Source organism: Anser cygnoides, chromosome 3, assembly GCF_040182565.1.
Source record: "Anser cygnoides isolate HZ-2024a breed goose chromosome 3, Taihu_goose_T2T_genome, whole genome shotgun sequence".
NCBI classification, from domain to species: Eukaryota; Metazoa; Chordata; class Aves; order Anseriformes; family Anatidae; genus Anser; species Anser cygnoides.
The window spans coordinates 32,313,300-32,337,962 of record NC_089875.1 but is presented as its reverse complement, the minus strand read 5'-3'; the positions used below and the strand labels follow the sequence as shown (position 1 = coordinate 32,337,962).

Genomic DNA, 24,663 nt, shown 5'->3' with positions numbered 1-24,663 from the left:
GTTGCATTGGCACTCTCTAACCAGAAAAAAAAATAAAAAATCATTTGCACATAAGTGATAAAATATAAAGTATCTAGGTCTACAGTACATCTGTTTTCCAGAAGCCATAGCAATAGCGAAAGCTGAAAGAGGGAAGCTTTCTGGAATATACTTGTACTTCTGGAGCAGCACTGGGGAGCAGATTGGGCATCTGAAGATAAATTCTTTGCTTCCCCTTACGGGAAGGGAATATTGACCTGTTATGCTAGCACTGGAGCAGAAGAAAAGGTGGAGGATTAGCTTGATGATTTGGATGTGGCAACAAAAAAAAAAATCTTAATTTAAGGTTTATCTATTCCTCTGACTGCTCAGATGCATGTAAAAATGTTGAAGTTAGTGAAGACTAGTCAAAGAGGCTGCACTTTACTGCTCAGTTTTCTCTTGCAGTGACACATCCAGAATCATAATTTCTCAAATTCACTACACAATTCAACTGGGGATGAACAAATACCAACACACTTTCCAAGGCAAACTCGTCCTGCCTTGTTGAAAAATTACCCCATATCCCCATGTAATTTTTTCAACAGCATGAGGGAGTCAAGGGGAGAAGTGGATAGAGAATCTTGGCATCAGGTCCTGTCTCTCTTGCATTAAATCTAGCCTCCTCCTACAGAGTTGTGGTCTCAAATGAGATGTCTTATTATGGATTGAGTGGCTTAAGAAAAAAGAAAATTGTTGTATTTTTCCAGCCATCCAGATTAATTAATAGAAATACCAGTGGCTGTACCACTGGCTGAAAATCTAAACAGAATTTTGACTCTCTTTGTTGAGATGAGGAATGGGTTTTATAGAGCTGTGAGACAAAGAAAGAGTGAGTGAGTGAATGAATGAACACAGCTGTAAGATGCTATAAAGTTTTTATTTCTGTGTGTTTAGGATGACCACATTATTCATAAGTGGTTGAGCCACGAGTGAGTTGCTCAACTTATCCCAGTAAAAAAAACCTGTGTGCTTACTTGGTATTATCAAAGGATTTAATTTCTGCCACTTTACTTTCTTGAGTCATGTATTTATTCATGTTTCCCTTGCTCACTTCTTTTAGGCGACAACAGCTATTGTAGAAACACTGTCACAACTCAGGATAGGATTTAGTTATGTGGCCACATGTTGATATGGCTAAAATGTGCACAGAAGGCTTTTGAAAACTGTGTAAAGATCATGTGGTTGGGTGGTGAGATCCTGTGGCACTGACAGATGCAAAGGTACAAATGCGGAATCAAACAGCACAATCAACAACGATGTAGAAACAAGCAGGTCTGCTTGATAAATAAGCTTCTAATTATTACTTGTGGCAAAACAAATGTGGTCAGCTGTTCAAATTCAGTTTCAGTGGATCAGAATGGAAAATTGTTACAATTGCAGGTGTCATAGGGTAAGCTACCCTACTTTCAGACTCAGGGATGAGAAGATATAATGCCATGTGAATTGCGTGGCTAAGGGTAGCTCTTTAGGGAATATCGGGATAGACTGACTCATAACGTATTAATACAAGGAATGAGTGGAGATAACCTTCAGCAGAGAGACCTGGACATACCAGAGAGAGTCCAACAATGGGTGAAGATGATTAAGAGGCTGGAGCATCTGACATACCAGGAGAAGCTGGGAGACGTGAGGCTGTTTATCCTGGAGAAGAAAAGGCTTAAGGAGGTCTTATCCATGTATATAAATAGCTGATGGGGAGGAGTAAAGAAGATGTAATGAGATGCTTCTCAGTGGTGCCCGGAGACAGGGCTTTGGAGTAGATGATTGCCAGAGGTCTCTTACAACCTCAGCTGTTCCATGAGTCTATGATAACTTACTTGTTTTTTTCTTGTGACTGAGTCAAAACAACTCAGTAACTGTGATCACAGGTGGCACTTATTAGCAGGACCAAGTACTATTTGGGATGAGCTGTCCTATGTCCTCTTAAAATAAGTTATTTCAGGGCAAAAATGAGGAACTGGGGTGAAAGGTTTCTGGAGGGCGTGTAGATTTGCTTCCTGTACTATATATAATCAGAGGTTGAGTAGAGGACTTCACTCTCTCGAGTTTCTAATGTGTCATCTTTCATCAGTATCAAGTTCTCAAAGAAAATAAATAGATAAACAAATAAATCCTGAGTTTGCGCCATGTTGATGAATCTGTGTTAAAACTGATGTCGTTACTTCAGTGGAAAATGGGGTTAATGAAGTGAAAACAAGGCCCTGTGTTTCTGTTATCCCCCAAAGATTACAGTTTCTATGAATAATCTTAAGGCACCCACAGAAGAACTGATGATTTTAATGATGTTTCTCTTAAAACAGCTTAGTTAAATGCCATGGGAAGCAAACAAAGAGAAGGTCACTTTAATGGCATTTCTTAAAATGACAGTACAGCAGCAATTGTGGAATGTCTTGGAGCATAATCATTTGGCTTTAATAATACATAAATAAATAAAATAAGAAAATTAGCTGACTGATAAAAGTAAATAATTCGTAACAGGTCTCCTAAATGTTGGAATTCATTTCTCTAGAGCAGTTGATACAAAGAAGTCAGAGCCATTGGCTCTCTATCAGCTGAAAACCATCTTTGTATATGTTATTCAAACTGCAAGGACAATTATTTTTTTCTAACAACGATCACTTACGATCATTTCCCCATACTCAAAGCTAAGGGTTGAGTAACCGATTGTCAGTTTTGCTACAATGCAGGTGCAGTCGATGTTGAAGATACAAAGGTACATGTGAGGTAGTCATACTAGCTTTGATTCTACAGTGTACTCTGTGTGGTGTTGAGTACTTCAGCAAAGCAGCATTTAAAGTGCTTTCTTATTTTCACATGCACAAATAGTACCCACTGCCTGCATCTTCTTATGTCAAGCATATACATATCAATCACTCTGGTTTCAGACAAAGTGATTCCACTAAAACACTGGAAGACCAACACTGTACTGAAGTTAACAGAGGCTGTACTGGAACTTCCGTACACGTTTCTTCTATAATTTCTTTTGAAAGTCACTGAAACATTGTAGATGTCTTTCGTATCGACAGAAAGCTAACAAACTATTTGCAATTGTTTCTCCAGAAGACCATCTCTACTGTCACAGCAGCTGTACTAAGTCATCTGAAGGTGAACTTTTCCTACATGACGAGGCCTTGAACTGAACACAGAGTACTATACAGAGAGAGAGAAGAACAAATCAGAAACTACACAGATCATCCAGGTTAGTTCTGATTTACAGGATGGGCATGGGAGTGGAAATCCTAAAAATACTGGGAATGGGATTTTAGCTATCACTTTTTGTTCTGTTAAGCTTTCATGATGTTACCTACATTCACCAGGCAAGAGGAATCTTCCACTGATTGCAAGGTGGTTTTCAACACAGAGCAAGGTTACAGCAAACACTTACTGTCCCTAATTATATATAAGCCAGGTGTGTTTAGAAGCAATATAATTCCTAATGTCATCGAAATTGTAAGTTCCTACCCCTTCTGTTCTCTTTACCATGTCATCATTTAAATAAAATAGAACAGAACTTGGATCCAGGCTATGCTACAAGTGTTAGTCGCGCTGTCACTCAGTTTGAGGGACAACATAATAACTTGGTTTTGATTAGAATTACAGTCTAAACTGGAGGCGTTTCTTGTAAGTTAACTCTCTTGTAAGTTGTAAATATGCATATTGGAAATGGTAATTTAGTAATGTTCTTAATTTTATGCTCTAATTTTCCTCTTTCCTTTCTTTTTCACTCCTCTATTCTTCTAGAATGGCCACCAATTAGAAGAAAACTTAGTGTCAGCACCTTCCTCCTGAGTGCAATTTAGAATCCTCCAGGGCTTCAGTCTATTAAGAGCTTGTGTATTCAATTTGTGCGCCAAGTCTGATTATACCTAACACCTCATCATTTTCAGCATCCTTTCTGTTTCTTTCATAGTGCTTGCAGCAATCACAGAGAAAAAATAGTGTGAAACCTCTCTTTCACATAATATTTCCACTGTACAGGATCCAAAATACTGTGAAGTTGTGGCTGATGGTGCGTGCTTCAGCGGATGTAAAGGAGTATATCAAGTAGTAGGAAAGCGGTGAATCAGTTGTCAGGGCTCAAGCTCAATCATACTTCTGCTGAATTGAGCAGTAAGTCTTCTGCTGTTGTCTCCAGAAGCATAATCCTGCCCTTCTGTCGGTATCTTAAATGGGGAGAACCCAGATGTTAGAACTTCAAAGACGGCTGACAGAAAAATATACAAATGCTAAACTTCAGATTCTGTTGCCTAAAACAAAGTATGATGTTTTGCTCACAGCTTTATTTTCCTAGATGTATATGAATATGTATTGAAGAGGAACATGTTTACGCCACATAATATTAAAACATTAGCATATTACGTCTTTGAAATCTTGTGGAAAACTAGTTAATTCTTGATTAGCTGCATCCCTTGAGGTGACCAGTTTATTTTCTGGCATGTGCAGTTGTTCAGGAACAAAGAGTGCTTTTAGGAGCCCAGTATATGTGTATGTACCTCTTACAAAGAATCAGGGCCAGTACCTAGTTAAATATATGCTGCTTTGTTGGCATATACCAAATCTTCTGGCTCAAGCTGCCACTGATGGAATTAAACCTTGCAAAACCTGGGTGTGTCCGTCTTCATATCCCAGTCAACTGCTTCACAGAGAAAGCAATGTATTTTTTGTCTCCAGAGCAACTCAATCTTGCTGGTAATCACACACATACCATTCAGCACCCCACTAGAACGTAGGTGCTCTGCATTCCCAGCAAGCTTCACTGTCTTGCCAAGTCCAACGAAGATGGCTTACACCTTTCTTCTCCACAGTCCTCACCCATTACAGTCAAGGAGGTTTCCAAGAGAGCAACTCAGCATCCTTTGCCGAAAAGTAAGGAGCCACATTTCCGTAGGAACTTTGTCCCACTTCCAGGACTCCTAAGCATACAGGAATTCCTGTAAAGAAAGCCAAGTATTCTCCAGGAAAGTGTGTGTCACAAATTAGGGCAGCTTCTATGTGATGGAAGTTATGTCCAGGAAAATCAGGGTGGGTTAGCCGTGGTGCAACAGAGGAAAAAGAAAAAACAGCCAAAGCCTCAAAAGCCAGAATAAAGAGCTTGGCCATAGAGTACTGAGACTAAATGTCATTTGTAATTAATTGCTGTATTAAAGTCAGCTGGCTTCCTAATTGATTTCAGCTTCTTACTAAGGGATCAGTTGCTGCCAATTAGTTTGCATGTAAACTTCAGAGGATATGAAAAATCTAAGTTTAGCAAGCCACACTGACCATAACTAATAATCTCTCTTGCTCTTCTGCGAAGAATACACAATAAGCAAATGTTGTTCCCTGCCTGGCATCACAGGTGGAGCCAGGACTTGTTCCTCCAGCTGCTTACTTCCTCTGAGGTGCTACAAAGCTCTTAGAAGCATGAAAAACTGGCAACCTTGAAGTCGCTTTTGAAAGGAGAGAGTTTCCTAGGCTGAATAGGAGCAGTGTGATAGCTCCATCACCAGTAGTAAAGAAAAGGATATTTAGCTGGAGCTCCTTGTCTGCTAAACAGCTGTTTCAAGAGCCACAAGTCCTTTACAAAATCCGAGACTGTTCTAAGCTGGCATCAGTCTTAATTACCTTGATCAGTTATAGACTGCAAAGACAGCAGGCCAATTTAAAAACAGCCATTACTTCTACTCTGGTCTTGTGCTAGCCGGAAGTCAACCAGAGATAGAGATCTGGCCTAAATTCTGTCACAAATTAAAAAGTGGAAATATCCTTTGCCTTTCCCTTTGCCTTTCCCAACTTTTGACACTTCACTGATTTTTTGTATCATGTACATTTCCAACTTCTACTTCCTTCGCATAGACTTTGCTTTGATTTTTTTTTGAAGGTCTGTGTATTCATAGCTAGAGAATGCCTCTGTTTCTGACTGTTTTAATGTCTATTCTTGTTTGGGACAAGACATGTTGATCTCGATCATTGCTAATTCAGTAATGGTCAGTACAATATCAGGCATTCTGTAAACACTTGCAAAACTTAAAACCAGCTCTTGAGTCCCTCCCTGCCATGCAGCTAAACAAATCCATGGACACAAATAAAAGGAAATAAATGAATATGCACACAAGTGAAAGGAAATAAAATGAATACAAGGAAAAAATAATTTTACACAGTGTCAGGAATACAATGCATCAGATGCAAGCTAACTTAATAGCAATAGGCTCTGTCACAGTTTCACTCAAACATCTACATGCATGCACATATGTAAATGTACACATACACATGTATGTACACATTGTGATTAATCAGGTGGAATACAATCTCATGCATTTATTATTTTTAATTTTTCAATTAATAATGACTATTATTTCAGATGAGCATTGTCCAGATCCCTACTTTTTTTTTAAAGTTCAAAGCATGTTCTCAAACTTCTGGATTAACACAATAATGTGGGATAGGGTTCAAAAGCTCTTATCTGAAATTTATATATGCCAGAATTGTGTAAGTATACACCCCATCCTCAGTCGTCAGAAAGTCAGTGGGTGTGGAATCTAACCCTCAAATCTGATCGTCTGATTTGAACCCAAAGATAAAAACAGTTTTAGAAGAATTTTGGAAGAATTATATTATCTAAAAGAATGTATATGCATGTCTGTATTGTACTGACTGTATGCTCCTCATTTCAGCCCCTCAGAGGTAGGGGACAATTTTCTGTGGTTCTGAGATAAGGGTAGTGGTGTCCTGTCACCCATGCTACATCCTATGTCGCTGCATGCTACTAATAAAAATAAATAAATAAAAGCTAATAGTGAATAAAAATAATAAATTTACCCTGTGTGGCACACTCAAGAGATGTGCAAAATATTGTGTGTCAGTTCAGAGGCTGGGAGACATGCAGAAACAACTTCTGTAGGGAGGGTGTGAAAACCCTACTAATTCTGTAGCCTGTGGTGACTGAGCAGAAGCCGCCTTTGACCCTGTATCTGCACTGGGTGGTGGTGTCAGGCATGGAAGGCAGCCGAGCTCACAGAGCCACGGTGTTTAATCTCATTGTCAGATGGAACAGGCAGCCTGGCACTGGGTCTGCGCTCACAATGGGCACTGTTGTTGTTAGATTAATATACCCATGTCCTTTTGTGTTAACTATGAATCAGACAAACAATTTAGATCTCCAGAGGTGGAGCGACATCTTACAGAAGCTTTTGCTTCTGCATTCTGCGAGGAATCTGTTTTTGAGCAGCACATCATCTCTTTTGTTTTGGATGTCCCTTTACCCTTGTCTTTTTGTTCCTTTCAGGGCCCCCAAAGGGCTCTGTTTAAATCTATATAAATGTTTGACACATTTGCTTCTTCCAGTTCAGAGTAATTAGATGTGAGTTTTGAGGGCTGAATATCTGCAGTTTGGGACCGATATTTTTCACACATGGGAGCAATTAAAAAAAACAAAAAGGCATGAGAAAGTAAGAAACTGGGGGGAAGTCTTTGGTTTGGTGTTGTCAGTGGGCCCAGGACTCTGTGGGCTTCATCCATGGAGTCTGTCACTCTGTACAGATAATACTATAGCTTTTGTTTTTCACTTTGATGGTCAGAGCCTAAAAATGCTTTGATGGTTTTATTTCCAAATTCTAGAGGAACTGCCTGTGTAAGTACATTTGTGCAATCCTGGGATGTAGAACCTATGTCATATGCTGCTCAGAAAGAACAAAAATTTTCTTGCCTGGTAGCTTCTGAATTTGTCCCCTATAAGCTGAACAGACCAAAATACTTCCTATTGAAGGTCATCTCTTGTGCAAGGGGATTACTCTGCAGAATCAAACATTTTTGCAAACTGCAACACTCTTCAGCTTTCACTGAGGTATCTGCAGTTCAGTCTGTAGTGATAAAAAAGCTGGCTTCTCCAGCAGCCTTCAACCTGGGCTGTTATTAATACAAGTACTGAATTATATAACACCCCAGTTTAATGTACTTTTCTGTTTTGGGGAAGTGGTCACAGAAAGGATCAATGATTTATCTAGTTGAATGTACTTCTGACTGAATATCGAAGTGTGCAGCAGGATCTGAATGCTGTGTCCTTTATTTTATTTAATATATCACACGTTTCTCCTGCAGCCAGTAATAGAAACCAGGAGTTGTGCTGTAACCATTAGACAATGCTCTGTCAATGGAACATCCAGATGCTGCGGTGAGAGAGGGGGGATGGCTTTCGCATGGGTTTATAAGGACTCTAAGGAACAACATATGTAAGGAACAGCAGATATTCTTAATTTATCTTAACATTTATAGTGGTTCGATCATTCTAGTCCAATGGCACACGCCTGTTTCCTGCTGGGCGCTTTCTGGTGTTTTGCACGTTCCTGTTTCGTGTGTGCAGAGTGATGGAGCACCGCTTTCACTCCCCCCAAGGCCCAGTTTCTCTCCATCATCGTTTTTTTGCCATTCAGATCCCCATCTGCTGCAGCAGCTAACTCTGCCTTCTTGTAGGCAGACTGCCTAGCTGTTTCGAACATATTGGCCTAACCGTAGCTGAAATACCAACTGGAGCATGAGGTCTGCCTTAAAGATGAGTGTTTTGTTAACTTTTAACTAATGATCAAGACAAAGGCCGTTTATCTTGCTATGCTGTATCATAATAAATGGCAGAGTGCTCTAAGTGAGGTTGTGCTGGTAACATGAACCCGCCTAGCCTTTGTCCCTTGGCCTGCCGCTGCAGGTTCGTTTCCAGCTGGGTACAGTTCTCTGGCTCCAGGTCCTTGGCTGTTCGAACGGGATGACACGGGGACAGCAAGAGAAGGAATCAGTTCTGCCTCTCCTCTCAGCTCTTCTTTCCTCTTCCAATGAGAAACTGAGGGGGTAGGGGGAAAAAGGGGAGACAAAGCCAGATAGACAGCACTGGCAAGGGAAGGGAGAAGGTCTCCACCTCTCTACAAAAGAACCCACGGCATACAGAAGAGGGAAGAGGAGTGCAGGGGCAGGACTTGGAGGATAGGATGAAGGAAGCAGTGGGCAGAGCTGAGAGTGCAAACTGAGGATTAATAGACCAATGGAAATGTGAGTGGAAGGGGGCTCTGACAGTCATCAGATCTCATCTGCTGTGCATCACATGTGATTTGCATGTGTAAATTATGTAAAACTTTCCCAGGCTTTATGCTGAGAAAGGCAGGAGCATAGCACAGCTCATGCTAGAGGAACGCTGATGGGTCCCTGTGGTTTAATACAAGGTTATTAATGCTGAAGATTATAATTTAGCAGCGTGGCTAAGCGGCTGCTTTGCTTACAGGGCAGAAGGTATACGTGCCAGTAGTTAGCGGATACCTACTGAGCCTGTTTGTGAGGGACCATTGGCACTGAAAAGGCTGGATTCTCCCTTTGTTTAGCACCCACTTCCTTTCACCATAGGGTCAAAGAACAGAACGGCATCAGGTCGGGTTGTTATATCCAGTATGTACCTCTCATGTGCTTTCTGTGCTTGGTGAATGTGAGGGCAGAGGGGGCAGGACAGGGGTGATTCGGCTTCATCTCGTTTGGTTTGGCCTGCTGACCTGAAGGGGGACTTTTTCAGGTAACTTTGCTTTCTCCAGTTGCACCGTTACACCCGTATGTATTTGTATGTATATGACTTCGCCTTGCGCTGTGTGTTGATGTGTGTTGTCAGCATGAGAGCTCGGTTATTGTAATGAAAACAAACGACTTAGGCATACGGAGAGCAATCCATACATTTCCACGGGTTACAGAGAGAGATTTTGCAGATGGTGTTACTGTCTCTGAACTTCAGCGTTCCTGTCTCACGGAGAATGCGGCTTCTCCCACTGCAGACAGCAGCACACATGGGCAGACAAATCCCCCGTATTAATCTAGCTGTTAATGTCAGGTGCGGCTGAAAGCGAAGTCAGAAAGCAGAAATGAGGCTGGAAGCAGCGGGTTACACTGCCTTAAAGCTTTCTGAAGGGTGACCGAGGAGGAAAAACTGGGAAAGTAGGGCTTTAATAGTCAAGCTGCATCCTCTCCACTACAGGGGATAAAATCCCTTAGGGATCAAATGTGGGGATGTCGCCAATGGCCAGGGGTGTGCAGGGTGGGAGTGGAGGCGTCGAACTCCTGAGGGCTGACTTTGTGCTGGGGATGGGAAGAGGGAAGAGGGAAGGGAAGAGTGAAGGGAAGGGAAGCAGGCGGGCCACGGCCACACGGCAGCGCCCGAAAGCCTTCTCCGGGAGCTGCGAGGCTGCCGCCCCGGGCGCGCCGCTGCCGTGCGGAGCGGGCCCCTTTAAGAAGGCGCAGCGCGGTAGCAGGGGCAGGCCCTGCCTCCTGCCTCCCGCAGCCCTGCAGCGGGGCTGGGGCCGGCTCGGGGCTGGCTCCGGCTCCGGGGAGCAGTTCCTCCCGGGCTGGGTCCGAGCGAGCGCACGCAGCAGCAGCCGGCGCCGCCGCCGCCGCCGCCGCGGCCCCGCTCGCTCCCTCCCTCAGCAGCATCCAGCGGCGAGGAGCTGAGCGCTCCCGCCTGGCTCCCGGACGCGGGATGGACGTGCCTGAGCGCTGAGCTCAGCGGCTGTAAAAAGCGAGCAGGAAAATCCACAGCTGGATGAAATCGGTAAGTCAAACGCAAGTCACATCCTCCTCTCCGGGCTGCAGTTTTCCAGTCTCTTCATTTGTAATGCTTTTTGCAGGCCGCTTTTTTTTTTTTTTTTTTTTTTTAATCGACTTCTGAGCGGAGCAGCTGGGAAAACATGGAGGCAAAACAAAAGTGTAAAAAAATCTTTGAGCATTTGTCACTGTTTGCTCTCCTGGTTTGCAGTCCTCTTTTCGCATTGACGCTTTGCTGCAGGAGTGGGGAAGGGGAAACCGGCAAGTGTTTTTTGCACGGGGGGGAAGAAAGCTGGGAAGAGTCGCAATTGGCTTTTCTCGTGGAGATGATTAAAGAGGGAGATTTGAAAGAAAGACTTTCACGAAGCTTGAAGGGACTTGTCATTTACTTTTCCAGAGTAAAAGCAAATGTCATGTTAAACGCTTCTAAAACGCAGTCAGGTGTGTGCGGCAGGGATAAGAATCCTTTTAAAAAACGCGTTATCGGTGGAAATCTGGATGCAGAAGGACTGCTGAGCAAATGTTGCATGTGTATGTTTAAATTTAACTAAATACATTGGCAGCTCTGGAAAAGCAGAGGCATTAAATGCATTTTTTCTCGGCGTTGGACAGAGGGCGCTGTTGCTGCATCTGGCATAACCTTGAAGAAACCAGGGAGCTGGTAAAACTCGTGAAAAATCAAGTAGAGATAAGGTGGTTTAAACAATTAAAACAGAAATTTTTCACACATGAAGAAAGCTACAGCATATAACATTCAGTCAGAGCAGTCAGTGGTTTCAATTTTGTTCCCTTAAGAGTTTTTGTGTTGTTTGTTTTTAAAGTGATGATCTGACTTATGAAGAAAAATATAAATTCTGATGATCAGCTCAGGTTCAGAAATTGTAATTTGAATAATGTTCCTGTTATCTTTTCTGGAAGGCATTGTGGGGTCAGCCTGGATTAGAAGGGGAGGAAAAGCCTAGTCTCTTGACAGAAATATTATTTCAGTAATGATGTAGGGTATAACGAAGAACTCTCACTCAATGTTAATCAAGCTGCAGGCTGGAATTAGGCATCTGATACAGAAACATATCCTTTATGTCTAACACAAATGTGTTGCAGAGGTGGTGGTCTAGAAGCTGAACATTAAGAAATTTTAAGCCCAGTCACTGAACCTCTTATTGTCAGGTAGTTTGGGGAAAGGAGAAGGCACGTGTTCAGGCTGGCATAAGCTTTCTTCATAGAAATCCCGGTCCTGCTACTGGGAGAAGAGGCAGATAATTGTGCTATATTCTCTCCATATATAGGGAAGAAGAGTTAGAGAATACAGTAGTAGACTATCCATACTGTTGGGTATGATACTTGCATATGCACAGCTAGGCAAGTATAATGACACTGCTGCTCTGTGGACTAGGAATTTGTGTTTCCTTGAATTAAAGGCTTTAAAAGGAGTTAAGCTATTTATTTTAACCAATGCACTTCTACTGTGAATAGAGAAGGACCAGAGCCGTCAAGTTCCTGTCTCGTGTACCATCTATTTGAACTTGATGTTTCTGTTATGTTCTGGGGCTTTGGTTGTGCCTTGAACAAGGTGTTTCTGTCTGGCTTTATTCCTGTTACTTAAAAATCACTTGCAGCGGAGTGGAAAGATTTGCAGGTTTTGAGTCCTTAATGTAAGGCATGCTGGGCAAAGCAGATTAAAAGAACTGAATGACCGTATGGATTCCAGTCATTCAGACTCGCAATTATTGCACCTCATTGAGGAGTTCAGACTGCTACTGCATCTGCTGATTCAGTGGAGTATGAGAGCAAAGTCAACTTTCTTAACTGCAAGAGCCTGTTAAACAGTTATTGCAAGTCCACGTGTCCTTGAGATATTAGAATTTCATCAGGAAAAAAAGCAATTTCTTTACACTTGTTCATTAACCACCCACATATGAATGGTCCTTCGAGATGATTTCCTGGATCAAGGGAAGGATTTCCCTCTTCAGCTCATCTCACTGGTGCCTACTAGTTCAGAGATGTCTGCCTGCGGCTTCAGTAACTTAGTGAAGAATCTTTTCTTTTCCCCTTCCCTTCCTGCAAACTACGTGATGGGATTACTCAGATGTCCCCCCTTGTATTGTGAAGAACACGGTGCACCCCTTGGCAGGGGAGCAAGTTTACTGAGAATGCATAAAGCTAACAGGCTTCCTGAGGCACATTTGACCCTACCAGATGCTTCTCTTGGTAGGAGGCTAATTTATGCATTGAAAGCATGTCACCTCCACAGCCACTGATGTTCAGCTAAGCTCTTATCAGTTGCATCTCCACTCTGTTCCGTTGGTCAACATGACTTTGATATGCTACTCCAACTGATTTCAGTTCTAAGTAGTTTTCCTACTTGCATATATCTCAAAAATCTGTGTTTTATACATGAAAGAGACAGTTTGATGTGACTGGTCCTGTTTTTACTGTGCTTTTAGGAAATTCACTTTAGGATGTATTTTATTTTGCTCCTGAGTGTTTTCCTTTAAGTTACTTTGTACCAGAGAGCTCATGCTGTAAGTCTGTCAGTGGCTGATTCTGGGGTCATGCAGTTAACTCCTCCAGAGACTTCAAAACATTAGCTTAATATGACATATGTGTGTGATATTTAAAGTGCGACAACCCCACCACCACCTATATCTATGCCAAATTAAAGAAAGAGATTCCTTGAATTGCTTTTTTCAGTGGAGACTGCTTTTTTTTAACCGCCAGTAGATTCTTACGATGTTGGCTGTGACTGCTGTTAATTCTGTGCCTGCCATTGGAGTGCTTGTCTACTACTTGCTTACGTTGACACTAACTTTGCTGAGTGAGTCTAGCCAAAGTAAGACTCATGGTTACTTAACAAATCGCTGACAGTTCAGTTTCTAATATTACTAGTTTGGGTCATTGTTTTGCAGGTTTTCATGTTCTTGTTCATTCAGCACTGAGCACATTATCATAGTCTAATTAATGAAGCTTACTGTAAAATCCTTTCTTTAAGACTGTTTCTGGTTCTTGTAGTGCAGTACGTTACCACAGGTTGGGAAGGTTTCTGATGCTCTCGTACCTGAGCTGGATCTGGCCTTATTCTCCATTGTAGGTAGAACATCCTTTTGCTTTATATAACAGAAGCAAGCTCCCAACTTGAAACCTCAGTTGCATGCCAAAGATTCACTGTGCTGACAGCGTAGTAACCTGCCTTGTTCTCTGATAACAGATTTCACAGATAATTTTTTAAACTGGATAATGATAGAGGTTGGTTTCATGTGTGATTTGTTTGCCTGTCTTTACTTTTGTAATCATTTGGAATTGGTGAAGGAAAAAAAATAAGATTTAATGGCTCTGAAAGTGGAGATGGAAAGGAATTACTGCAGGAATGTGTTCCCCAAAGAATTACTGCAGTGGAGTAGAGACCTGAGCGCAGCTAGTCCCAGCCTTTCCAGACTCCATCAGGTCAGCAATGCTTATGTGCATGAACGTCCTCTAAGGAATTAATTTCTTTCCATCTTCACATATGTACAGCTGTCATCTTGTGTCTGAAACAGTTGATGACTGAGCTGTTCTTTTGTTTTATCTGTAGTTCCAAAATTCTTTTCTTCTTAACCAGATTCATCAGAACCCTTGGAAAATTTCTCTCTGTTCAATCTCAATCCATTATTGAGAGATTATTACTTAAACGTCAAAAATAATGAACAAAAGACTTTCAAAAACTTCTAGGCCTTCTACCAGTTTAATTATACTTGCAAAAACATGGTAGTGACATAATATATCATTAAATAATCACATTTAAATACTGCACTGACCTTGCCAGCCAGTAAATCAAAGCAATGGCGAAATCCCTTTTGTTCTCTTTGCTACACCCTGAAAGCCATGAAATAATCTTCTGAGCACTTAACAAAAATATGTATCAAGCTGATGTCTTCTGGAGCATGAAATGGGGAAAAGAAGTGGCAATTTCTAGACTCCTAGGGACCAAAAAAGGTCCTACTAAGATCCTCCTTCCTATTGTCTAATCAGATAATTTCAAGAGGCCATGGTTTGTAAGGTTCCATATGAGAATCAAAAAACAAAGTGGCAGCTGGCAGTGCTGTTATTTAGAGCACGCTGTGCTTTTCAGTGTCTTCATTGGAAAGTATAAGTTTTATACTCAGGAGCTGTAGCTTACCCTCTTGTCAAATGCTCCTTTTTTTGTGGGGGCATAATCTGATTTACAGCGGAACTGCTGACTTTTAAAGTAGAGCACGGAGTGAGATCAGTTTATTCTGACGTCTTCATCCATATCATTTTGAGATTCTTGCTCTCATGCATTGCTCTATTTGAGATCTTTGACAGGGTGAGAAATGTGGGTGGACAGAAAGATCAACAAATAAGGCATTGTCCTTTGTGCCACGTGGTGTACAATTCAAGATTGAGGTGCAGCGCGGAGGCTAAGGGCACTCTTTGTAACTGCCCCTCCCAGTGCTTCTCGTCTGTGCTGGAGCCATTGTTTTAACCGGGCGTTCTGCAGTTTAGCCAATGTCATGTATTACCCAGATCGTGTGTCCAGTTCTGCAGCCTCTTTATAGATGTATCAGGACCTGTAACTTTAATCTGTCTATTAATTGGCATGATCATATAGCTGCGTTTATTTTGAAATCCACAGAAAGTACATGGAGAAACACTGTAATTGCATTTTTCCAAGGGAATCTTTTCCAGCAGCTGATGAAACCTAAGCTCATGCCAGATGAAAAGCTCTTGTGTTATCATTTTCAGTTAATTAAAAAAATAAACCCCAAATCCCTTACAGCAGCAGTTTTATAAATACTGCGCGTATGTGTGTGCATGTATGTGCATGCATACAGGAGTGCATCACTCTTGCATTGACAGCCTGTGCCTCTGACGGCAGTCTGCATGATCATATACTTTCAGGTACAGGACTTAGTGAAACAGGAGAGGTTTACAGGTTCCCTCTCCTTCCCTCTCTGAAACAGACCCAGATAAAATCAAAGCTTCAAAATAGTTTGCATAAAAATAGTGATTATTTATTTATGAAGAAAACATTCTAAAGGCTTAATTTTATCCACTGGTAGGCAAACAAAACATTTTTCTGGCAATTTGAGCAGTGACTAGATGAAATGTGCCCAATTTGTGTGTGCTAGAAGGCAGGAAGTGGGGTTTACTTGAACAGAAAGGTGCACTGGAAACTGTGGCATCCACTACCCCTTGGAATCCACATCGATCTGGTAAGCGCAGATCCCAGTAAGCTGAAAGATTATTTCAAAAAGTCTTGACAGCTTCACCAGCGAGCTGGACTTTTATTGTTTTCATTTTAAGAAGGCAAAAGTAATTTGGTTCTGGTGAAAGGTGCTAAAGTGACAGTCCTGGAAGACCACAGTGCCTTTGTTCAGCCACAGAAAAAGTGATGCCTTGGACCACAGCTGAGTCAGCATCCCCAGTGTTGCTCTCTAGCTGTTTGTTTTGGTCCAGTCAGAGGATCCAGCCTGAAGCTCAGCATCTTTCCAGTTTCTCTGATGTGCATTGTCCAATTGCCAGCAAGGGGCTGACTACTCAGTTTTGGGACTTTCTCTGCCAACAAAGGTCCTTGTGATCTTTTTATTTCAAGTGACAAATAATACCATGGCAAAGTCACTCAGTTATCAGGAAAGCCTTGATTGATTCATTTCACAAGAGCAGCCATTAAACAGTAATGATTTTTGCTTGTTATCCACAATGGATTCAGGCTAGTGACCGGGTGGAAGGACATACTGTATTCCATTCCCAGCTCTCTGAATCGCTCAGTCACCTGATGTGGTTTTTCAGTTCTCCACTTGCATTGCACAAAATCTGTGCTTTTAGGCTCTGCATTCTTTGCCTGATCCAGAGGCCCTTGGGAAAGTCGCATTTAGGGCTTTTGCATTTAGCTCATGTACAAGTCAAAGAATGCAAAGTGTAATAACTTTCTTTCGGGCTTGAAGGTGGGATGGAGGCAGTATGTGTGACTGTGGCGCAGAGGTTGTGGTAGTACCTAGAAGGATGTGTAATAATTTTAGCACAGACTAAACTTTTGGCAGGATGTTGTACTAAAAAAAGATACTATTTGAAAACGTTTCACAAACGTTGTATTTTCATGTGTATATATATGTCTTGTTCCCTTTTTTTTCCTGACCTTTAGACAGTAATTGCCCTTTAATCATATCCTCTAGAGGAAAAAAAAATCTGTTGATAGAGCATTTGGTCATAAAAGCCTATTTTTCTTTACTGGAAGCTGTTTTTCACTCTTTGTGCTGGTTATTTTTTAATTACACTTAATTCAGGTTACAGAGTGAAACTTGGCCAGGTAGTTCCAACTTCCTGTTTCACGTTCATGTTGCTAACTGGTCTTTCATTGCCTAATACTGTGCAGTGTTTGGGTTGGAAGCTCTTCAAAGACTTACTCATTTTGAGCATTTTTCCTCTTAAGAAAATACCCCCAAATAAATAAGCTCTAGTCAATAGTATGCTTTTGCTGTCCATCCAGTGTCATGCTTAAGGTGGCTGACTTGTGTATTCCTCACAGGTGAAATTTAAATGGAAAAATGAAAATTTACTCCAGGCAGGTTCTTTTTGTCTGTTTCATTTATCTTTTCAAGACACCTTAATTAAATGGAAAGAAGGCAACTACTGCAGAGTTTTGACTTCAAGCGCAGCAATATAGAGAGAACAAGAGAACAAGAAGTGTGACTCTCAGGATTTGGAGACTTACACTCCTGCTTGCCACTTTGACCTTCTTCATGTCCCAAGGCCCAGACAGTTTGAATAGCTCAGAGTTATATTTTCAGGTTGTCATCCTGAGAAGGCAACCATATGACATGACTTGTCAAACATCTAATGTGCAAAAGTCTATGAAAATGTATGCAAAGCTACTTCTACCTCAGCAGTATTTGAACTCTCTTGGAAGTCTCACCTCTCGTCTTTACTCAGTGGGTTAACAGGAGTCCTTCCGTACTATGAAAAGATCTCACAGCAACAGATCGGATCTTTACTAAGAGAGACAAATGTTTATGGCCTTTTATGTTGTAACCTTAATTCTCTGGGAACCAGAGCAAAGATCAGTAGGTTTAAGTTCCAGTACAGGGTACTTGCAACATAGCTGTTTTTCCAATCCAGCCTTGAAGTTACTGATTTTGCTGAATTTGCAAACCATTCTGACTGAAAATATTCTAGACCAACAACAGACCAGTGCATCATTCTTAGCACTCAGATTTCTTGCAGTACAGCAGTCACGGGGAACTACTGAGTTACCAAGTAGCTCTAGTGATGCTGCTTTTGAGGACTACTTCCTATGGATAACAGTTGAAAAACCACTGGAACAAACCAGCAGTGCCAGAAGAACTTTCTGCATTGAAAAAATCATGTTCTTTTCTGTTTCCTCAAACGGCAGAGGTCAGATCTGATAAACAGGTTTGCTATGTGTGGACAGGGCTAGATAACTACTGCTGTAAGACAATGTGTGGTAAACTGTGTATACAAGAATATATATTGGGATGAATAATGCTGTATGGATATATGTCAGTATGAGACTGATCATTGCATTGTGGCCGTACAGTTTGAAGGGCCTTAGGTAGATTTGATTCCACACATGGCTGTGTGTGTGGAAGGGATATACATGAAGTTATCATGCTACTTGGTTTATTGAGCCCCTTATCCCAGTGTCTGAAACTGTGATTTGTTATGCTGCGATATGATCCGAAATAGAACCACAACTCACTGTAGCGGGTTCTTTCAATCCCCTGGGAATGTTTGTCTGGCTTAAACGCATGAAACTGAAATGTGTAATACAGAGCTGCAGCTTATAGATCAACACTGACTCCATTTGTGGGAATGAATGAATACCTCATGTTTGATGTGCTACGGGAGAGTTCACAGATGACTTCTTATGTTACAGTACTGTATTTTTCATGCTTTCTCAGCTTTGTGTACTTTGCTTTTTCTTCTGTGTGCAGAATAGGGTGGTATTATCCTGTTTTTTTCAATATAGAAATAGAATGTGAAAAGATTTCTCCCTGCTGACTTTCTTTAATGGTTTCAGAGACTTCTTTCCAGTAAGATTTCAGGCAAGTCTGGAAGAAGACAGATTATCATTTCTGTACCCATCTGCACATTTTACAACTGTAAGACTTTTTTTTGTTTAACTCAGATTCTTCCTGAATCAGTTGCTGTTTTAAGGTTCTCACTTATCTACCCCTTTATACAGTTCCTTTGACAGCTGTAATCCCTGGATACAGGTCTGTGAAGATGACTTCTCACAGTCTAGTCAAATATTTGCATGATAGATGGGAAGTTTTGCTTCCATGCTGTTCTTTGCAGGTGGTCATAGATACTACAGAACTTCAGTCCCGATTCAGTCTTCCCTTATGATCCAAATTTTTACCTGAAAATACTGAAGTCCCTAGCGGTGAATGAATTCTGCTCAAAAAAACGAAGTAAAACAAACAAACAAACAAACAGAAAAACATAAATATGCTTAATAAAGAAAGCAGACTTACCCTTGTACTAACTGCCCTGGTAATATTATGGTTCTATTACACCTCATCTCTGGATTTTATTATTATTTTTTCCTTCCTTGGCTCAGCCGAGGATGAGATATACAAGACTGAAAGAGACCTGAGTCATGGAGTACAGCTTTCTGTAATTGCAGAAAATTAAGTTGCAGGGTTCCCTTTGTAAATTATCAGTCTCTTTTGCAAAATGAAATGGCTTTTGCTCTTGTTGTTTCCTATTGGGAAACCATTCAAGAACTTCACTCCTCTGGTGTTTAGAAATCTGCTTCTAATTTCCAAACTAAATTTGTTCATGGACAGTTCATGCCCATTTGGTTTTGTGCCAATGCTGGTCTCTAACTTTAATAGCTCCTCCCTTTTTTTAACAGTCCTCCTGTGATCTGAGAGCATTCTTGACTTTCTCTCCTTCTCTGTTTTTCCTGAAAAAGAGAACATAATTAGTATTGTGCTTCTTATTGCAATGTTCATTATTATCAGTGTCATTGTGCCTTGGTTTGACAAATTCTACAGTTCTGGGAGTGATTTGGTCTTGCCAGTCAGTTCTCAGACATGCAGAAGCAGGAGAAGGTGGCCATTCATGTTTTACTAGGTAGGCAGAGAATATGTTAACTCTGGGATCAGGAGGATGAGATGGAGAGAAGGATAAAGTGGCCTGCATCTTTAAAAAGAGCTTTCACTATGGACTTTATGAAGAGTGACTTGGGTCTGAGAAGAATATGCCTGGGATAGGCAGAAGCGTTGATGCAGTTCTTTCATCCATCCCAACTATCCTATCCCTCTGCAAAAATCTGTTTGAAATGAACAAGCTGATAACACTTTTGGAGGGAATGCAGTTCACAAATGAGTCTTGGAGGGCAAATTTCCAGCCGTTTCCTCAGAAGGAATGAGGCAAGCGACTCCCAGAGCCCCAGATGAATGCCTGGAATCTTTCTTCTTCAGAGCGCATGGAGAGTCCCTGAGAAGAGCAGAGTCCTGGGGCCAACGGAGAGCTGAAGCCAAAGGCCTGCAGTGGGAACCTCCTGCTGTCAGGATCCCACGCTATGCTGCAGTCGAGGGGCAGGCATGGAGAGGAGAGAGAGCTGAGTATGGTTTGCTGTGACCTTGATATGTTCACTTGCAGCTTGCTTTTCTGGGCACTGGACAGTTAGCCCTGCTCAATGGCATCACAAGATCCTCAGAGTCCCTAAAACACTCTTGTGGTTTAGCCCTGGCAGGCAGCTCAGTACTGCACAGCTGCTTACTCGCTCTCCCCAGGTGGGATGGAGGAGAGAATTGGAAAAGTAGAAGTGCGAGAACTTGTGGATTGAGATAAAGACAGCTTACTAGGTAAAGCAAAAGGTGCATGTGCAAGCAAAGCCAAACAAGGAATCCATTCACCACATCCAATGGGCAGACAGGTGTTCAGCCACATCCAGGACAGCAGGGCTCAGCATGCATCATGGTTTCTTCATCACTCTGAATGTCACCCACCTGCCTTCTTTACCCCAGCTTTTATTGCTAGGCACAACGCCATGTGATGTGGGACACCCCTTTGGTCGGTTCGGGCCACCTGTCGGCTGTGCATCCCCAGCCTGCCGGCTGGTAGGGCAGCACAAGGAGCAGGAAAGCCTTGGCTCTGTGCAAGTACTGCTCTGCAACAACTAATACATTGGTGTGATATCACCTCTGTTCTCATCAAAAATCCAAAACACAGCATCATATGAGCCTCTACAAAGAAAATTAACTCTATACCAGACAAGACCATGACAGAATCCATACTTTACTATGTACCATTTACGTCATGCTCAGATACCACACTTTCCAACATATCCTCATTAATTACAGGCCTTTGTTTAACACATAGATATCATTCCCTTAGTCTGTGCACCATCCCTGTGAAATGTCCATAAAATGTTCGTAAACTATGCGCTGTGTTCTGTTAGTCTATGACTTAGCTTCTGTCTTTTAGAGTGGTTGCTCAGGGCAGGAGAGGTGGTGTGCTTCGTGGAGTTTTTGGATGCCAAAGCCAGCTCAGGTTGGGTCACTGCTGTACTTGCCCTGCTTCTTGTGAGGCTTTTCCTCTGTCGGTTTGAGTGGTTCCTGCTATATTACTTCCTATAACATGCAACTCAGATCATGGGGTACAACAGCTTACAGACATATCCATTACAATCTCTACCTCTTGTCATTTTGGACCAAGCCATAGGGTTTAACACTGCAATGAACTCTGCCCCTTGCCCCTGCTCCAGCCTGGGCTTGTCCATTGGCCACAGCCTCTTCAGAGGTATACCTGCTGCGTGGACTTATCTACAGCCACAGTCACTTTGAGATGTACCTGCTCTGGCACAGCATTCCCATTTGGCCACAGTCCCTTTAGACACCTGCCGTGTCATGGTCTTATCCACGGCCAGAAATGTGGGGCAGTTTTCTGGGTGCTCTAATCAAGCATCAGTTGACAGTCCCTCGTTGTTCTCTTTTTTCAACTCTTCACTTGCTGTACAGAAACTGAAGTAGATGGTCATGACAAACAGTGGTTGTTCTCTGAATCCTGCTGGAGATTTTTACTAGAGGTCCTTCGTCAGGATTAGTTGTATTTTCTCCCTTCTGGATCCTGGGTAGAAGGTTCACACAGGACAGGCAGAGCCAGAAATAAACGTGCTTTTAAAAGGCTATGTAATGGCCATAGAAGGAAACAAATTACTGGATTCAGCTTCCAAGAATGAGAAAATTCCTTGCTTTGGTATTATCTTCCACCCTCCCAGGCAAATGTGATATTGAATACACTTCAATGGGTTAAAACTTTGAGGGCCTGATGCTGGGCATTCCTCCTGTGTTTTCTTTACTTTCTCAGTAAGTATGTACATCTGTGATACTCTGTATAAGGATCAGTTGCACATGCAGCTCAGTTCTTTGTCCACAGCTCATGGTTGCCATTCATCCAAAAGGCCAAGGAAAATAACCAAAACTGTCTTGTTCCAGCAAGGTAGCGTTTCCAGGAAAGAAGACATGCGTAAAATCTCCTGGGCATATGATAGCACTAATGCTGGGGAAAGGGAAGAGTCTTTAAAATCTGTGATAGGCAGTTTAACCAGTGACATGAGAAGAAAGTGTAGTCTAGTCTGAGCAGAAAGTACATAGATCTTAATTCATGAGGTTGCCATATAATGAAAGACCTTTTTTTTCCTTTCTAACTTTTAATACGTTGTCTTGATGTAGCCTGAAGAAGAATTTGATGGGTTGTTTTAAACGAACAGCATCTTCATTCACCATATCAAGATCAATTGAAAGGCTAGGTAAACAATCAAAAGTGTGTATTATGAAAGTTTCATTGTTAAAGAGACTTTCAGTTTCAGTGATGTTTTTTTAATAGCATTGTTTTTAGATCGGCTTTTTTGGCTCTCTGATATTAGCAGCCTGAGATTTAGTTTGCAGGTGATTTTTGTGTTTTAGTCCAGTGGGCTATCTTTCCATTCTGAATATGGGCCTCCTGCTGAACTGTTTTTGTCCGTGCCCTACTTACTGTCTTTTGTCATTGTTTACTTTAGATTTATTCACAGAAGCTTTGTGCACAGCTGGCTGCTTGGTCAGTTCAGACACACTTTGGAGTATCAGCACCAAAGGTATTTAATGTGTTTCTAATGTAAAAAGCAGGATTCCCTTTGACTGGCTGGCAGTAGTCAGTGTCAAGTGTGGGGTCAGGATGACCATAGCTGTTGGCAGGTGTGGAGGCAGGAAAACTCTCCTGGTGGATCTTATGCAGGACTTTATTTAGCATGTACTCTAAAGAGATTATTCCTCTGAAACACATCTGAGTTTCACAGTTTGATGGGAAATGGACTGGGTCCATTCATGGTGGGTAAGGAAAAAACTGTAGGTCAAACAAAGCTGGCCAAAATCTGGTTTTACTGACATACTGTAGAGCTTTGCCGCTGACTTTGCTCTATTTGTTATGCGAGATTGAAGTTTAGCTGTTTCAAGATGATTATCTTCTTAATCAATTATATGAGTCTGACATTCATGCCTTGCTTTTCCTTGAAAATATCTCTGTGAGGAGCCCAGAGCTTGCTACAAGTTCTTAATATATGAGACAAAAATCCAAAATACACATAGACACTGCTATTAGGTTATGAACCTGGCTTTAGCCTGGGCATCATTTTGATTTTTCTTGTGAAGCAGGAATATTGGTAATCCTGGAAATGAACATGTTTCCATTTCAACTTTGTGCAGATGGGTGCAATTTCCTTAATTAAGTTCTCTCATAATCAGCATGTAGTTTTGCCTCTGATCTTTTTTTACTCATTACCAAATCTTAATTTGTAGAGAGTGTTCTTTTAAAGTGGTTTTAAATAGAGTTCTGCTTTCCTGAAGCAGGCTGCAGCGCTGTTTTCTGGGCAATGCTTACTGTTTTTTTATTTATCAACATGAACTATACCCTTCCCAACCTGTCTGAACATAGTCCAGTTCTGGGTTTGTTCTGTAACATGGAAAGTGAAAGTTTATGGTACTTTAGCTTTTCTTACAAATAAGTAAATGTCTCTTTTAGTGAGATCTCTAGGGCCAGCCTGAAACAAGAAAGCTCTCATCCCAGTTTTTTTTTTTTTTAACAACCCAGAAGCAGCTCTTCTTCCTTTCCTCTTGTTTTAACTTACAATTGTAATTTAATGTAATCATAATTTAATTATGAACTCATTCTCTTACGCAGACAGAGATCACAATGAATAACAGATGGTACTCCAGACCTACCTTTTCAAGGCAACTTGTAGGAGAAACTATGCATTACTGCACTCTCCAGTCATTCCTGGGTTGTTGAGTATATGCTCCTGTGTGCTTTTTTGTGTGGTATAGAAGAGTGGTGTGTGAGTCTGAAGACTGGCTCTCTGTCTAACTTTGGTGAATCACCTAACTATTCTGGGTGGGATCCAGACCTTGTTAGAGTTAGTGCCAGCACCCTTGCTTTGGCTTCTCTGAGAGTCTATTCTTTCTCAGTGAGTGAGATTTATTTCTATGTAATCATCTGTTTTGGAGCTAGATTTTTATCAAAGTTCTCAGCCATCATGGTCCTACATGTCACAGATGCATGTGGTACTTTCCAAAACTTGACAGTCTGTTAACATTTGTTTCTCTGTCTGTTCTTTCTCTCCTTTCAAGAGTGGGTAGGCTTAAATGGGTGGATTTAATCCATCTAATTGTGCAGAGTCCCTAGGATGAAAGGAATATAATACAGTGAGAGAAATGGTGAATGAGTTTGAAAGCTCCTTTCCTAATTAAAAGGGATGAAATCCATCCTTGCCAATCCATCCTTACACATAACAGTAAGATTGTGTGTATTTAGGGTGGAGATTCAAGTCATTCCATGGAAAATTTTCCTTCTTCCTCACTTTTATGTTGCATGGATACACATGTACATGTAGGTACATAAATACATATGCTGAGATATACAAAGTTCATGTACAGTTGTCTAACCTCTCCAAATCATAGTGTTTGTGACTATTATTCTTCTGCCTTTCACTGCCCACTTTAGCTAGAACTTAAGCAGCCGAATTGCCCCAAATTAAACTTTTAAGGTACTTAAAAATATACTCCCTGGTTTTGTCATCTCTCTTTTTTTTTTTTT

At 41.5% G+C, this 24,663-nt stretch overlaps 1 protein-coding gene across 10 annotated transcripts in view; it reads left to right on the top strand.

Annotated features, from left to right (window-relative positions):
• Window positions 1-24,663, top strand: part of DAAM2 (dishevelled associated activator of morphogenesis 2) — a 209,414-nt gene that overhangs the window by 24,540 nt on the left and 160,211 nt on the right. For 7 of the 10 annotated variants that reach the window (XM_066993828.1, XM_048080087.2, XM_048080081.2 and 4 more), the window contains one exon: window positions 3,082-3,220. Coding sequence is in view for 1 of the 10 variants with exons in the window: in XM_048080080.2 (XP_047936037.1) it covers window positions 17,565-17,952 (388 nt within the window). In the remaining 9 variants the exon portion in view is untranslated. Of the gene's footprint in view, window positions 1-3,081; window positions 3,221-10,166; window positions 10,571-15,501; window positions 17,953-24,663 lie in introns of those variants that run through there. The other 3 variants (XM_048080086.2, XM_048080083.2, XM_048080080.2) reach the window with 2 other exon arrangements.